We start from the raw sequence: 16,458 nt of genomic DNA on the forward strand, positions 1-16,458 counted from the left end.
CCTCTCTCTTGACTCTGCAGAGGGACTCTTGAATAACCTTTATTAAACATAGAGAGTCTGGGAACATCAAACAAGTGGAGGGAAAGCAACCAAATTTCGGTTATAGAACCAGTTGAAAATATGTGTTGGTACTTAATGAATATGATGTCAGTTTGGTTGTCATCTGATACATTATGACTGATGACAGGATGGCCAAAGCTGTATCAGGGAAAGTCTACACATTATAGTTATCAGATTCACATGGAATTGTTGTGCAATTCAAATGTTTAAATATAAAATGATTTGTGAAAAGATAAAATTACATTTCATCTTCCAAATGAGAGGTTTTCATAAGGGTTTTCATAAGGTTAGGGCTCAGCTCTGCTCAATCAGTGGCCCGCCCCTGTGAAGAGACATGAGTTATAAACTATGAAACACACCCTTCTCCCTCCACTATATAAGCCCTTGACGAAAGTGTAACCTCCTGTTCCGAGCACAATAGGACGACGGTCCATACATTGAAAAGGACTAACAAGGACTAACACTAACAACAGAACTAAGCCAACTTCAGCGTGAGCTTTGGTTGTGAATGGTATGAACTTTGAACTCTTATTCACTACAGAAGTGACACCTCCTAGCTGTTGAGTTAGCAGCGGGCGCTGGAAATGTGGGCTAGGAGAAGACGGACAGAGTATCCCATCTACCACACAATGACAACACTACAACGTATCCCATTCACCAACTGAGACACCGTTCAAAGGATTCTGTTGGGCAACACGGCCTTCCATCTACCACCAACCAATTGAAGCGCAGCTCAGTTTAAATATTTATTGCATCTTCCTTTTCCAAATGGGTGGTAATTTAGGATGCATTAGATTCTGTATTTACAATAGAGTAGCTACCTACGGCCCGATAGAGACATAGCTTCTCCCTTTGTTCCTCAAGTCTTCCCGCTCTTTCACTCAAACCCAACCCAAGTTCTATGTGTAACCAGCTGCCATATCTGTTCCATCTGCCAGGGACGTTTTCCTTTATGACATAATTTGTAATCAATGTATGATTCATTCTGTGTATATGTAATTCTGTGTGATTTAGTTAGGTATTTAGTAAATAAATAATTCAACCCAATTCAACGGATTCAACTTGTTAGCCAGGGTTTGTGAAGATAACCAAGAATTTACAACTTTCAGATGAAACTGAAATAAGGTGAAGATTAATATTGACTGCGATTGATATTAAAAATATTACTAGGTCTAGGGTACGTGGGACGCTAGCGTCCCATCTGGCTAACATCCCGTGAGATTACAGAAAACAAAGCACATATTTTACATAGGTTTAAAGATGAACTTCTTGTTAAACCAACCACAGTGTCATATTTATAAAATGCTTTTTGGCGGAAGCATACCTAGCCCAGAACATACCTAGCCCAAAACATAGCCCAGTTGACAAATTATTACAAACAGTAACCAGCCTAGAAGAAGTGTTACAAAACTCAGAAATAGAGAGAAAATTAATCCCTTACCTTTGATGATCTTCATATGGTGGCAATCAGAAGACATTAGTTTACTCAATAAATGTTCCTTTTGTTCGATGAAGTCTCTATATATCCAAAAGCCTCAGTTTTGTTAGCGCATTTTCTTCAGTATCCACAGGCTCAAACGCAATCAAAACAATGAGAAAAAAATTCCAAATTGTATCCGTAAAGTTCATAGAAACATGTCAATCGATGTTTATATTCAATCCTCAGGTTGTATTTTTAGCCTAAATTATCTATAATATTTCAACTGGACAATAACGTCGTCAATATAAAAGGTAAACAAGAAATGCAAATGCGCATGAAAAAGCTCTACGACACGGTAGGGTCCACTCATTCAGACTGGTCTTACTCACTCATTTATAAGAATACAAGCCTAAAACGATTTCTAAAGACTGTTGACATCTAGTGGAAGGCATAGGAACTGCAAATGGAGTCCTTAACTTCTTGCGTCGAGCCATTCCGGATCCGGGATCGTGACTACAGCCTCAAGCCCATTACCATAACGCAACGTTAACTATTCATGAAAATCGCAAATGAAATGAAATCAATATGCTAGCTCTCAAGCTTAGCCTTTTGTTAACAACACTGTCATCTCAGATTTTCAAAAATATGCTTCTCTACCATAGCAAACTAGCAATTAGCGTTAGCATTTAGCATTAGCATTTAGCATTAGCATTAGCAGGCCACATTTTCACAAAAACCAGCAAAAACATTCAATAAATCATTTACCTTTGAAGAACTTTGGATATTTTCAATGAGGAGACTCTCAGTTAGATAGAAAATTGTCACGCCCTGGTCTAAGTATTTTGTGTTTTTCTTCATGTATTGGGTCAGGCCAGGGTGTGGCATGGAGTTTTTGTATTGTGGTGTGTTTTGTCTTGGGGTTTCGGTGTGTATGTATTTGGGATTGTAGCTAGTGGGGTTATCTAGCAAAGTCTATGGCTGTCTGGAGTGGTTCTCAATCAGAGGCAGGTGCTTATCGTTGTCTCTGATTGGGAACCATATTTAGGCAGCCATATTCTTTGAGTTTGTTGTGGGTGATTGTCCTTAGTGTCTTTGTTCCTGTTGCTTTATTTAGTTTACAAGTATAGGCTGTTTCGGTTTTCATTACGTTTATTGTTTTGTAGTGTTTTGTGTTTATTTGTATTTACGTTAGTTTTTTCATTAAACATGGATCGCAATCTACACACTGCAGTTTGGTCCGTCTCTCCTTCACCACACCTAGAAAACCGTTACACAAATGTTCAGTTTTTCCTGAAAGATTTTTTTGTGCAGGAGAAATCGGTCCGTTTGGTGCGTCACGTTTGGCTACCAAAAAAACCAGAGAATTCAGTTATCCAAATGCCGAACTTTTTTCCAAATTAACTCCATAATATCAACTGAAACATGGCAAACGTTGTTTAGAACCAATCCTCAAGGTGTATTTCACATATCTCTTCAATAATGTATCGTTCCTGGAAGTATGAGTCTCCTTCTGTAACGCAAGGTACAATGGTTGCCACTGGGAATTACGCACCGATTTAGACAAAGGACACCGGACGGCCCCCTGGCAAATGTAGTCTCTTATGGCCAATCTTCCAATGATATGCCTACAAATACGCCACAATGCTGCAGACATCTTGGATGAACGGCAGAGTGCATAAGCTCGTTCACAGCATATTCACAGCCATATAAGGAGACGTCAGTAAAACACAGCGTCAAAAATCCTGTTCATTTCCTGTTTGAAGTTTCATCTTGGTTTCGCCTGTAAGATCAGTTCTGGGGTACTCACAGATAATATCTTTGCAGTTTTGAAAACATCAGAGTGTTTTCTTTCCAACGCTGGCAATTATATGCATAGTCGAGCATCTTTTCGTGACAAAATATTGCGCTTAAAACGGGCACGTTTTTTTAATCCAATAATGACATAGCGCCCCCATAGGTTGAACAGGTTAAATCAATGGATACTGTAATGGCATTGAATAAAAAACTACACACACAAAAAAACTACTTCCTGAATGGATTTTTCTCATGTTTTTGCCTGCTAAATCTGTTCTGTTATACTCACAGACACTATTTTAACTTTTTGCGTCGAGCAATCCCGTATCCGGGAGCGTAATCATAGCCTCAAGCTCATTACCATAACGCAACGTTAACTATTCATGAAAATCGCAAATGAAATTAAATAAATATATTGGCTCACAAGCTTAGCCTTTTGTTAACAATACTGTCATCTCAGATTTTCAAAATATGCTTTTCAACCATAGCTACCTACACAAGCATTTGTGTAAGAGTATTGATAGCTAGCATAGCATTAAGCCTAGCATTCAGCAGGCAACAATTTCACAAAAACAAGAAAAGCATTCAAATAAAATAATTTACCTTTGAAGAACTTCAGATGTTTTCAATGAGGAGACTCTCAGTTAGATAGCAAATGTTCAGTTTTTCCAAAAATATTATTTATGTAGGATAAATTGCTCCGTTTTGTTCATCACGTTTGGCTAAGAAAAAAAGAAAATTCAGTCATTACAACGCCAAACTTTTTTCCAAATTAACTCCATAATATCGACAGAAACATGGCAAACGTTGTTTAGAATCAATCCTCAAGGTGGTTTTCACATATCTATTCGATGATAAATCATTCGTGGCAGTTGGGTTTCTCCTCTGGAGCAAATGGAAAAATGCACGCAGCTGGAGATTACGCAATAATTTCGACGAAGGACACCAAGCGGGCACCTGGTAAATGTAGTCTCTTTATGGTCAATCTTCCAATGATATGCCTACAAATACATCACAATGCTGCAGACACCTTGGGGAAACGACAGAAAGTGTAGGCTCATTCCTGGCGCATTCACAGCCATATAAGGAGACATTGGAACACAGCGCCTTCAAAATCTGGGCCATTTCCTGTTTGAAATGTCATATTGGTTTCGCCTGTAGCATCAGTTCTGTGGCACTCACAGACAATATCTTTGCAGTTTTGGAAACGGCAGAGTGTTTTCTTTCCAAAGCTGTCAATTATATGCATAGTCAAGCATCTTTTCGTGACAAAATATCTTGTTTAAAACGGGAAAGTGTTTTTATCCAAAAATTTAAAGAGCGTCCCCTATATCGAAGAAGTTAACAGTTTTGGAAACTTTAGAGTGTTTTCTATCCAACTCTACCAGTTATATGCATATCATATCTTCTGGGCCCGAGTAGCAGGCCGTTTAATTTGGGCATGCTTTTCATCCAAAATTCTGAATGCTACCCCCTATCCTAGAGAAGTTAAGAGTTTATTCGGAAGATAACTGCTCTATACATATTATTCCATAGTGCCCCGACTTTTTTAGTTAATTACATTTACATGATTAGCTCAATCAGGTAATATTCATTACAGAGAAAGGATTTTACAGAATAGCATGTCATATCACTTAATCCGGCATAGCCAAAGACACGACAGCTGTGCTGCTTTACAAAAGTACTGAACCTTTCTATTCTCTTAGCTTCTACAGATTGAGAATTAAAGAAACATTTTTGCAAAAATAATTATATTATTGATTGATTGACTATGACTTTTCAGATCAGCCAGTATTGCTATCTGCATCGTTAGTTCTAGGTAAATGTTGTTGCTACCGAAAAGAGCTTCTGGACATCAGAACTGCAATTACTCACCTCAGATTAGACAGTTTTTCTTCAATGAGTCGGTACGAGAGTGATATACTACAGACACCTGACCAGTCCCAGATCCCCGTCATTCTCTGGAGAAGGAAACCGAGATTTCCCATCCTGCTAATGTTGAATCGCTGGAAAATTAATGGGAAGAACTGAACGCCCATATATCCTCCCAACGGGATATTAATAACTGTAATATCTTATTTCAACGAGTTGTTGCTGAACGACAACATTAATAAAATACAGCTGGCGGGTTGTACACTCTATCGACAGGATAGAACAGCAACATCTGGTAAGACACGGGGCGGGAGCCTATGCATATATGTAAACAACAGCTGGTGCACGATATCTAAGAAAGTCTCAAACAGGAAAACGCTCATCCAGAGGTGGCGCTCCTAGTAGCCATGGATTTTAATGCAGGGAGTTTTACATAATTTCTATCAGCATGTTAAATGTGCAACCAGAGGGGGAAAAAATTCTAGACCACCTTTACTCCACACACAGAGATGCGTACAAAGCTCTCCCTTGCCCTCCATTTGGCAAATGTTTACAAGCAAAAATGAAAGCGGGAAGGAGTACACCACATCAGTCACTGGCTTTATCAATAAGTGCATTGAGGACGTCGTCCCTATAGCCCCTACAGTGACTGTATGTCCATACCCCAACCAGAAGCCATGGATTACAGGCAACATTCGCACTGAGCTAAAGGGCAGGGCGAGAGCTTTCAAGGAGCGAGACTCTAACCCGGACGCTTATAAGAAATCCCGCTACGCCCTCCGTAGAACCATCAAACAGGCAAAGCGGCAATACAGGACTAAGATTGAATCATACCACACCGGCCCCAACACTCGTCGGATGTGGCAGGGCTTGCAAACTATTACACACTACAAATGGAATCACAGCCGAGAGCTGACAAGTGACACGAAGCTACCAGACGAGCTAAATCACTTCTATGCTCACTTCGAGGCAAGTAACATTGAAACATGCATGAGAACACCAGCTTTTCCGGATGACTGTTTGATCACGCTCTCCACAGCCGATGTAAGACCTTTAAACAGGTCAACATTCACAAGGCCACAGGGCCAGACAGATTTCCAGGACGTGTACTGCGAGCATGCGCTGACCAACTGGCAAGTGTCTTCACTGATATTTTCAACCTGTCCCTGACTGAGTCTGTAATACCAACATGTTTCAAGCAGACCACCATAGTCTCTGTGCCCAAGAACACTAAGGTAACCTGCCTACATGACTACTGATCCGTAGCACTCACGTCTGAAGCCATGAAATGCTTTGAAACGCTGATCATGGCTGATCATGGCTCACATCAACACCATTATCTCAGAAACCCTAGACGCACTCAAATTTGCATATTGCACCAACAGATCCACAGATGATACAATCTCTATTGCACTCCACACTTCCCTTTCACATCTGGACAAAAGGAACACCTATGTAAGAATGCTGTTCATTGACTACAGCTCAGCGTTCAAGACCATGTTGCCCTCAAAGCTCATTACTAAAGCTAAGGAACCTGGGACTAAACACCTCCCTCTGCAACTGGATCCTGGACTTCCTGACAGGCCACCCCCAGGTGGTAAGGGTAGGTAGCAAACATCCATCACGCTGATCCTCAACACAGGAGCCCCTTGGCTGATTGCTCAGTCCCCTCCTTTACTCTCTGTTCACTCATCACTGCAATGCCAGGCACGACTCCAACACCATCAAGTTTGCTGATGACACAACAGTGGTAGGCCTGATCACCGACAACGATGAGACTGCCTATAGGGAGGGGGTCAGAGACCTGACCGTGTGGTGCAAGGACAACAACCTCTCCCTCCGCGTGTTCAAGACAAAGGAGATGATTGTGGACTCAAGGAAAAGACAGACCGAGCACGCCCCCATTCTCATCGACGGGGCTGTAGTGGAGCAGGTTGAGATCTTCAAGTTCCAACAAACTAACATGGTCCAAGAACACCAAGACAGTCGTGAAGAGAGCACTACAAAACCTATTCCCCCCCCCTCAGGAGAGTGAAAAGATTTGGCATGGGTCCTCAGATCCTCAAAAGGTTCTACAGCTTCACCATGGGCAAGCATGTTGATGGGTTGCATGACTGCCTGGTATGGCAACTGCTCACCCCCCTTGTACGCTGCTGCCTCTCTCTGTTATTATCTATGCATAGTCACTTAAATAACTCTACCTACATGTACATATTACCTCAAATACCTGCACGTTGACGCTGTATATAGCCCCGCTATTTTTATTTACTGCTGCTCTTTGAATTATTTGTCATTCTAATCTCTTTTTTTTTTTTGGGGGTATTTTCTTAACTGCATTGTTTGTTAAGGGCCTGTAAGTCAGCATTTCATTGTAAGGTCTACTACATCTGTTGTATTCGGCGCATGTGGCAAATAAGATTTGATTTGAAGCAGTCGCTGGCAATTTATGAAATAGCATTGTGCTACATGGCTAAGGAAACACCCAGCTTCAGTGAAGGAACCATAAATCCCCTTTAGATCGACACAGCAATTAAATTCATGCTCTCAGAGGATAGATGCATGTGCCAGTCCCCAGTTTGGTGTGTAACGTACAGTACCAGTCAAACGTTTGGACACACATACTCAATCAAGTGTTTACTTCTATTTTCTACATTGTAGAATAATTATCAAGACATAAACTATGAAATAACACATATGGAAACATTTTGCTTATTCATAGCCACCCTTTGTCTTGCAGGCTGCTTCGCACACGCTTGGTATTCTCTCAACCAGCTTCATGAGGTAGTCACATGGAATGCATTTCAATTAACAGGTTCAAAGTGAATTTGTGGAATTTCTTTCCTTCCTATTGCGTTTGAGCCAATCAGTTGTGTTGTGTCAAGGTACGGGTGATATACAGAAGATAGCCCTATTTGGTAAAAGACCACGTCCATATTATGCCAAGAACAGCTCAAATAAGCAAAGAGAAATTACAGCACATCATTACTTTAAGACATGAAGGTCAGTCAATCCAGAATATTTGAAGAACTTTTAAAGTTTATTCAAGTGCAGTCGCAAAACCCATCAAGCACTATGATGAAACTGTCTCTCATGAGGACGGCCGCAGGAAAGGAAGACCCAGTGTTACCTCTTCTACAGAGTATAAATTCATTAGAATTAACTGCAGCCCAAATAAATGCTTCACAGAGTTCAAGTAACAGACACATCTCAACATCAACTGTTCAGAGGAGACTGCGTGAATCAGGCCTTCAAGGTTGATTTGCTGCAAGGAAACCACTACTAAAGGACACCAGTAAGAACACGAGCAATGGACATTAGACCGGTGGAAATGTGTTCTTTGGTCTGGAGTCCAAATTTGAGATGTTTGGTTCTAACCGCTGTGTCTTTATGAGATGCAAAGTAGGTGAACGGATGCTCTCTGCATGCTCTCTGCATGCGTGGTTCCCGCCGCGAAGCATGAAAGAGAAGGCACAATTCCAGGCACACTTAACCAGCATGGCTACCACCGCATTCTGCAGCGGTACTCCATCCCATCTGGTTTGCATTTAGTGGGATTATCAATTTTTTCTTCAACAGCACAATGACCCAACACCTCCAGGCTATGTAATGGCTATTTGACCAAGAATGAGAGTGATGGAGTGCTGCATCAGATGACCTGGCTTCAACAATCAGCCGACCTCAACCCAAGTGAGATGGTTTGGAATGAGTTGGACCGCAGAGTGAAGGAATAGTAGCCAACAAGTGCTCAGCATATGTGGGAACTCCTTCAAGACTGTTGGAAAATAATTCCAGGTGAAGCTGGGTGAGAGAATGCCAAGAGTGTGCAAAGCTGTCATCAATGCAAAGAGTGGCTACTTTGAAGGTTTTAAAATAAAAAAATATATTTGGATTTGTTAAATACTTCTTTGAATACTACACTCCATATGTGTTATTTCATAGTTTTGATGTCGTCGCTATTATTCTACAATGTAGAAAGAAGAACCCTTTTAATGATTAGGTGTGTCTAAACATTTGATTGGTATTGTATATGCATTAAGTGCTTGCTTTCATTACACGGCCACTTTGTCTCATCTCCAATGTGAATTCATGGGACTACACACATTGAGCCAAAGCTCTCCTTTTTCTTTCTCTCTCTGTCTCTCTCGTTCTTTCTTTCTCTTTGGCCTTTTTCCAGGTATGATTTTGTGGAGCTCGAGGAGCCGTCTGAGGACACCATCCTGGGCCGCTGGTGCGGGTCCCAGGTACCCGCCAGCCACATGTCCAAAGGCAGTCAGATCCGGGTGAGATTCAGATCTGATGAGTACTTCCCCTCCGAGCCTGGCTTCAGCATTCGCTACTCCCTGCTCCCCATGGTAAGCCATAAATCATCTTTCCTCTGAGCACATAAACGGCACACGCTCCCTCACATAATAACCTATTATGTAACGGCCACTGCTATTCTGTATGTATAAACCTCTCTCGATGTGTTTGTTTTGTCCTGCGTTCATAGCTAAGTGCTGTTGTGATAGAAATCGTGACCTGGATTACTTTTTGAGGCACCTGTGTGATTGTCTCGCTCTGGCACTGCTGTCGATCCAATCAGACAAGGTTTCAAAAAGAGGTGGATGGTGGTGGAGTGTTAATGGTGTTGGGTGAGATTGAGATTGAGCTCGGCCCAGATGGCGTCTAGACTCTCAGACACAGCATGGCCAGCTGACCCTGGTTGGATTCAATCCATGTCTTATTCCTCTCCTCCGACTGGATATAAAAGATGGATTAAAAAGCTGGAAGAGTGGCTCTTTTTCGCTGATTCTTCCGTCCTTTCTTTCTTGGTTCAGTCATGCTCTATTGGCAGGAGGTGTGGCAGTAATCCCAATTTAGTTAATGAAAGATCACACAACTTTGGATCATACCGCTGTCACTGTCTGTTTACATCCCATGCCTCGCATCTTATTAGACTCTTCTCTTTCTCACTCTCTCCCCCCTTTTCCCCATCCCCCCTCACTCTTGCGCTCCTTTTTCTCTGTCTCTCTCTGGACATATATATATATATATATATATAGAGAGAGAGAGAGAGAGAGAGAGAGAGAGAGAGAGAGAGAGAGAGAGAGAGAGAGAGAGAGAGAGAGAGAGAGAGAGAGAGAGAGAGAGAGAGAGAGAGAGAGAGAGAGAGAGAGAGAGAGAGAGAGAGAGAGAGAGAGAGAGAGAGAGAGAGAGAGAGAGAGAGAGAGAGAGAGAGAGAGAGAGAGAGAGAGAGAGAGAGAGAGAGAGAGAGAGAGAGAGAGAGAGAGAGAGAGAGAGAGAGAGAGAGAGAGAGAGAGAGATCACTTGCCCAGAGATGCACTGAAGTGAAGGCTGCTGTTTTAACCTGTCATGTTGCAGTTGTGTGCGCCTCTTAGCAAACAGCTCTTCCCTTCAATAATCCGCAATGGCCTGCGGCGTAGTGAAATAGTTTCTGTTCCTGACGAGCACTAATGGCAAAAGGAGGTCAGCGACGGTGAATGGAATGGCATGTATTTGATACCATTCCACCGATTTTAAGATGTCACCATCCTCCTGTGGAGCGAGTCCAGTTGTTGATGGGCAGAGACAAATATGTTGCTCTCTGCCACTACTTGAGGGAGACTGCAAGTATTGTGTGTCCTGCAGAGTCAAGAGGATGGGCAGATGTCCAGCCCCCTAAAAAAAGCAGACTTTGTATATCCCTTTGAGCATGGTGTATCAATACACCCGGTCACTAAAAAGATACAGGCGTCCTTCCTAACTCAGTTGCTGGAGAGGAAGGAAACCACTCAGAGATTTCACCAGGAGCCCAGTGATGACTTTAAAATAGTTAGTTTCTAAATTACTTTGATAGGAGAAAACTGAGGATGGATCAACAGCATTGTAGTTACAAACCAGCTTCACCTGGAATGCTTTTCTTAAAGGAGTTCCCACATATGCTGAGCACTTGTTGGCTGCTTTTCCTTCACCCTGTAGTCCAACTCATCCCAAACCATCTCAATTGGGTTGAGGTTGGGTGATTGTGGAGGCCAGGTCATCTGATGCAGCAATCCATCACTCTCCTTCTTCGTCAAATAGCCCTTACACAGTGTGTTGGGCCATTGTCCCATTGAAAAACAAATCATAGTCCCACTAAGCGCAAACCAGATGAGATGGCATATCGCTAAAGTATGCTGTGGTAGCCATGCTGGTTAAGTGTGCCTGGAATTCTTAATAAATCAAAGCAAAGCACCCCCATACCATCACACCACCACCTCCGTGCTTCACAGTGGAAACCACACATGCGGATAACATCCGTTCACCTACTCTGAGTCTCACATAGACACGGCGATTGGAACCAAAAATCACACATTTGAACTCATCAGATCAAAGGACAGATTTCCACCGGCCTAATGTCCATTGCTCGTGCTTCTTGGCCCAAGCAAGTCTCTTCCTCTTATTGGTGTCCTTTTTAGTAGTGGTTTCTTTGCATGAATTCAACCATGAATGCCTGATTCACGTCATGAGAGCCAGTTTCATCATAGTGCTTGACGGGTTTTGCAACTGCACTTGAAGAAACTTTCAAAGTTCTTGAAATATTCCGGATTGACTGACATTCATGTCTTAAAGTAATGATGGACTGTAATTTCTCTTTGCTTATTTGAGCTGCTCTTGCCATAATATGGTGGCTCAAGAAGGTGTCTTTTACACAGGTAACAAACTGAGATTAGGAGCACTCCTAATCTCAGCTCGATACCTATATAAAAGACACCTGGGAGCCAGAAATCTTTCTGATTGAGAGAGGGTCAAATACTTATTTCCCTCATTAAAATGCTAATCAATTTCTAAACATTTTTACATGTGTTTTTCTGGATTTTTGTTGTTGTTATTCTGTCTCTCACTGTTCAAATAAACCTACCATTAAAATTATTGACTGATAATTTCTTTGTCACTGGGCAAACGTACAAAATCAGCAGGGGATCAAATACTTTTTTCCCTCACTGTACATATCCCAACCAGAAGCCTTGGATTACAGTCAACATCCACACCGAGTTAAAGGCTTGAGCTTTCACTTTCATGGAGCGGGACACTAATCCGGATGTTTATAAGAAATCCCTCTATACCCTCAGACAAACTATCAAACAGGCAGAGCGTCAATATGGGACTAAGATTGAATCCTACTACACCGGCTCAGACGCTTGTCAGATTTGGCAGGGCTTGCAAGCTATTATGGACTACAAAGGGAAACCCAGCTGCAAGCTGCCCAGTGACGCGAGCCTACCAGATGAGCTAAATGCCTTTTATGCTCACTTCGAGGCAAGCAACACTGAAGCATGCATGAGAGCACCAGCTGTTCCGGACAACGGTGTGATCACACTCTTGGTAGCCGATGTGAGCAAGACCTTTAAACAGGTCAACATTCACAAGGCCGCAGGACCAGACGGATTACCAGGGTGTGTGCTGGACCAACTGGCAAGTGTCTTCACTGACATTTTCAACCTCTCCCTGACCAAGTCTGTAGTACCTACTTGTTTCAAGCAGAGCACCATAGTCCCTGTGCCCAATGATGCGAAGGTAACCTGCCTAAATTAAGCTACCCGGGGCTGCAGGGTAGCCTAGTGGTAACCCACTGTTCCTAGGCAGTCATTGAAAATAAGAATCTGTTCTTAACTGACATGCTTAGTTATTAAATAAAGGTTAAAAAAACAAAAATGTTTAAATGACTACCGCCCGTAACACTCAAAGTGCCTTTGATCGGCTGGTCATGGCTTACATCAACACCTTCATCCCGGAAACCCTAGACCCACTCCAATTCACGTACCGCCCCAACAGATCCACAGATGACACAATCTCAATTGCACTCTACACTGCCCTTTACCACCTGGACAAAAGGAACACCTATGTGAGAATGCTGTTCATTGACTACAAGTCCGCATATTGACTCGGTACCCCCTGTATATAGTCTCGTTATTGTTACACTCTTATTGTTACTTTTTATTTAATTATTTGTGTTTATTTAATAAATATTTTCTTAACCAACAACGCAGTTCAAGAAATAGAGTTAAGTGCTTGTAAGTAAGAATTTCACGGTAAGGTCTAAGGCCTGTTGTATTCGGCGCTTGTGACAAATAAAACTTGATATGATTCACCTGTTCAGTCTGTCATGGAAAGAGCAGGTTTTCCTAATATTTTGTACAGCCATCACTCATACAATGCAAGATAGACCATAGACATTGTCTGAAAGACCGGATGGGACTTGATATTTGTTTGGTTCTTCTCCTTTATCTCTAAGCCAAATATCATGGGAGAGATAGTTATAAAGCAGATAGATTTACGGAGAATAAGGATCTCACAGATTTGAAGGTTTTAGTACCCTTTTACAGAACAATGTACGCAATGACTTCTGTCAATCCATAGAGAATAGTTACCCCAAAACCTTAAAATCTGGCCCACCAACATCAACTTTCATTGCTTAGAATCCCATCCAAGCACTATAGAAGTTCTAAGATGGGGAATGAATCTATTTTATTTATGGATGTGAAAGTCATGAGGGTAGAGAAGATGAGGACAGCTTACAGTACTTCTACTCTAGTATGTTTTTATTCACAAATCACAGATCATTTTAACTAACTCAGATCTGAACCCTAAATCGCTAGGTAAACTTTTCTGTATTCTGCATCAATCCTAATCGGAGTGAAAATGTGTATATACTAGTTATCTTATCAAATATTATCTTACAAAATATACAACACTATGCTTTAGGCACTCCAAATCTCTAAATCCATAACCGAGTAAGAATCCAGTTTGCTGTAGGATTTGTGCCTCCTTATACATTGGTTCCCAAAAGCAATGTTGAGTTCTCCTCTAAGGTCTACAATTTGTACATTTGTTTTTCCTCTGTGGTATTTACAGTTGTATATTTTTCTTGTAGAACTGTTCTGTTCTAGGGAAGGGGGTGTGTTTTGGCTTAGTCTCCGGCATAGGGTGCACATCAAAAGAGTTGTGGCTGGATCATGAGGTGCTATTTATAATGTCCAAAGGAGGGGAATATATTGTAGAACCTACAATTCTGCTGCCTGCTGTCTTCTCCATGGTACTGATGCATTTTAGGGGCATTGTCATTTTGTTTCTTTCCCATTTGACATTTCATTTTGGAGTCTATGGTAGTACCGTACATCATAAGCTATAGAACAGGAGATTCTGTCTGTGTAATGAAGTCATGTGGATAGGATATAAATATTTCTCATGCATCCACTACCTGACAGAAAAATGTATATTCGCAATGGAATCATTGATCTTGATGAATGTTTAGACTTCTCAGGTGATTGCTTGGGACTTGACTTCTTTACACTACTGTAACCACGCTTCCATCCACAGTTTGTGTAATATCATGCCATATAAAAAAGAATCACACAATGTAATGCAAAATGGATGTTTCGGGTACAATTTTCTAAATGCAGACAGATCATTTGAGCATTCGGTATGGTGTCTTTTTGTGTCTAAAATGTAATATGTGAGAAATGGCATATCAGTTATGCGACTCGTTGGGATGGCATGCAGTTTATCAGGCTGGAGATTAAATAAATTATGATGAACTTCACAGGGTGGTGCAAGGTGATGCGCTTGAGGCTCCTTTCCAATCAATATTGAGGATCTTATTCTGGTGACATGATGATCGATGCTTGCAACAGTTTTTCTGACAGCGATCGGTAGAGTGGAAAATGCAATGGAAACACATTGAACATTTCGATTTTCATTCGATATGTGAAAACTTTTGTGTCCTACGTCATCGCGCATTGACTTTTACCCGCAACAAGTCAGTTTGGTGGAAACACACCACTGGTGGGAAAATTCATGTTTTCTTTACGCAGATTTTTTGAATATTCGCATGAAAATATGTCGCCAATTGGATGGAAACCGATAGCGGGATTGAATCAGTTCTATTTAGTTTTTTCATTAGTTAGACACTCCATTTTGTTTTTGTTGTTTCTGGTTTTCTCTCTCAGTCACACTTAGATGATTATTAAGTCCACAACAGTGCTTAAACCCTATCAGGAGACTACTTTTCAGGTCTGGGAAAAGTCTAAAGCATTTTGTGGTATGGTTACCTTTTAATTGATCTGTGCACCAGCCATAGACCGTTGTTTGGTTAGCGATATTTCTGTAGCGCTCATGTGATTAGAGTTTGCAAAACGAATGTCCACTGGATTGATGCAAATTGATGCAAAAACTACTTTAGTTAATACTAAATTGAGAAGGCTTTTGGAAACGGTACTGGTAGAAAAACGGACACACCAGACAGTGCCTTTGCCTCTTCAGAAAGTTGAAGGAAATTATGACTCACTGCTGCATTTCGTTGATGTCATGGCAAATTACTGCATTTTCTCCTAAGTTCAATACATGTAGGTGATTTAGTGATTTCCTACTAAGTTCAATACATTTTAGAATATTGTTGAATTCCATTTTAAAGTGTTTCTGTCCTCGTTCTCCACAGCACATATTTTATAGGGCCCTATGTACAGGTAACTGCCAAAATGATGGAAACACTTGAGTAAATGAGGGATACAAAGTACATTGAAAGCAGGTCCTTCCACACATTTGTGGTTCCTGAGTTTATGAAGGAATTAACATCCCATCATGCTTAAGGTTATATACAAATGCTGGGCAGGCCTCTTTTGGCCATTTATTTTGGCACCCATAGGTTGATAATGCTGCCATCCAAAGGGCAATGTGAAGCATTTGTCATGGCTGTCTCAGTCACCAGATCTCAACCCAATTGAACACTTATAGGAGATTCTGGAACGGCGCCTGAGACAGCGTTTTCCACCACCATCAACAAAACAACAAATTATGGCATCTCTCATGGAAGAACGGTGTCACATCCCTCCAATACATTCCTAGACACTTTTTGTTACCGGTCTATTGAACATGCATGCATAATTACATACATCCCTAAATACTGCCTCTGTCCATCCATGCATAAACAGATACAGTGCCTTGCGAAAGTATTCGGCCCCCTTGAACTTTGCGACCTTTTGCCACAATTCAGGCTTAAAACATAAATATATAAAACTGTATTTTTTTGTGAAGAATCAACAATTTTTGAGTTTGCTGCACTGAAAGTAAAAGGGCTGAATAATTTTGCACGCCCAATTTTTCAGTTTTTGATTTGTTAAAAAAGTTTGAAATATCCAATAAATGTCGTTCCACTTCATGATTGTGTCCCACTTGTTGTTGATTCTTCACAAAAAAATACAGTTTTATATCTTTATGTTTGAAGCCTGAAATGTGGCAAAAGGTCGCAAAGTTCAAGGGGGCCGAATACTTTCGCAAGGCACTGTATTTGCGAG

At 41.3% G+C, this 16,458-nt stretch overlaps 1 protein-coding gene across 2 annotated transcripts in view; it reads left to right on the forward strand.

Annotated features, from left to right (window-relative positions):
* The window catches only part of LOC118363593 (platelet-derived growth factor C-like), an 85,635-nt gene that overhangs the window by 57,617 nt on the left and 11,560 nt on the right, over positions 1-16,458 (forward strand). For both annotated transcript variants that reach the window (XM_035744598.1, XM_035744599.2), the window contains exon 3: positions 9,321-9,498. In XM_035744598.1, the coding sequence (XP_035600491.1) occupies positions 9,321-9,498 (178 nt within the window). The remainder of the gene's footprint in view (positions 1-9,320; positions 9,499-16,458) is intronic.

Source organism: Oncorhynchus keta, chromosome 30 (assembly GCF_023373465.1).
Source record: "Oncorhynchus keta strain PuntledgeMale-10-30-2019 chromosome 30, Oket_V2, whole genome shotgun sequence".
NCBI classification, from domain to species: Eukaryota; Metazoa; Chordata; class Actinopteri; order Salmoniformes; family Salmonidae; genus Oncorhynchus; species Oncorhynchus keta.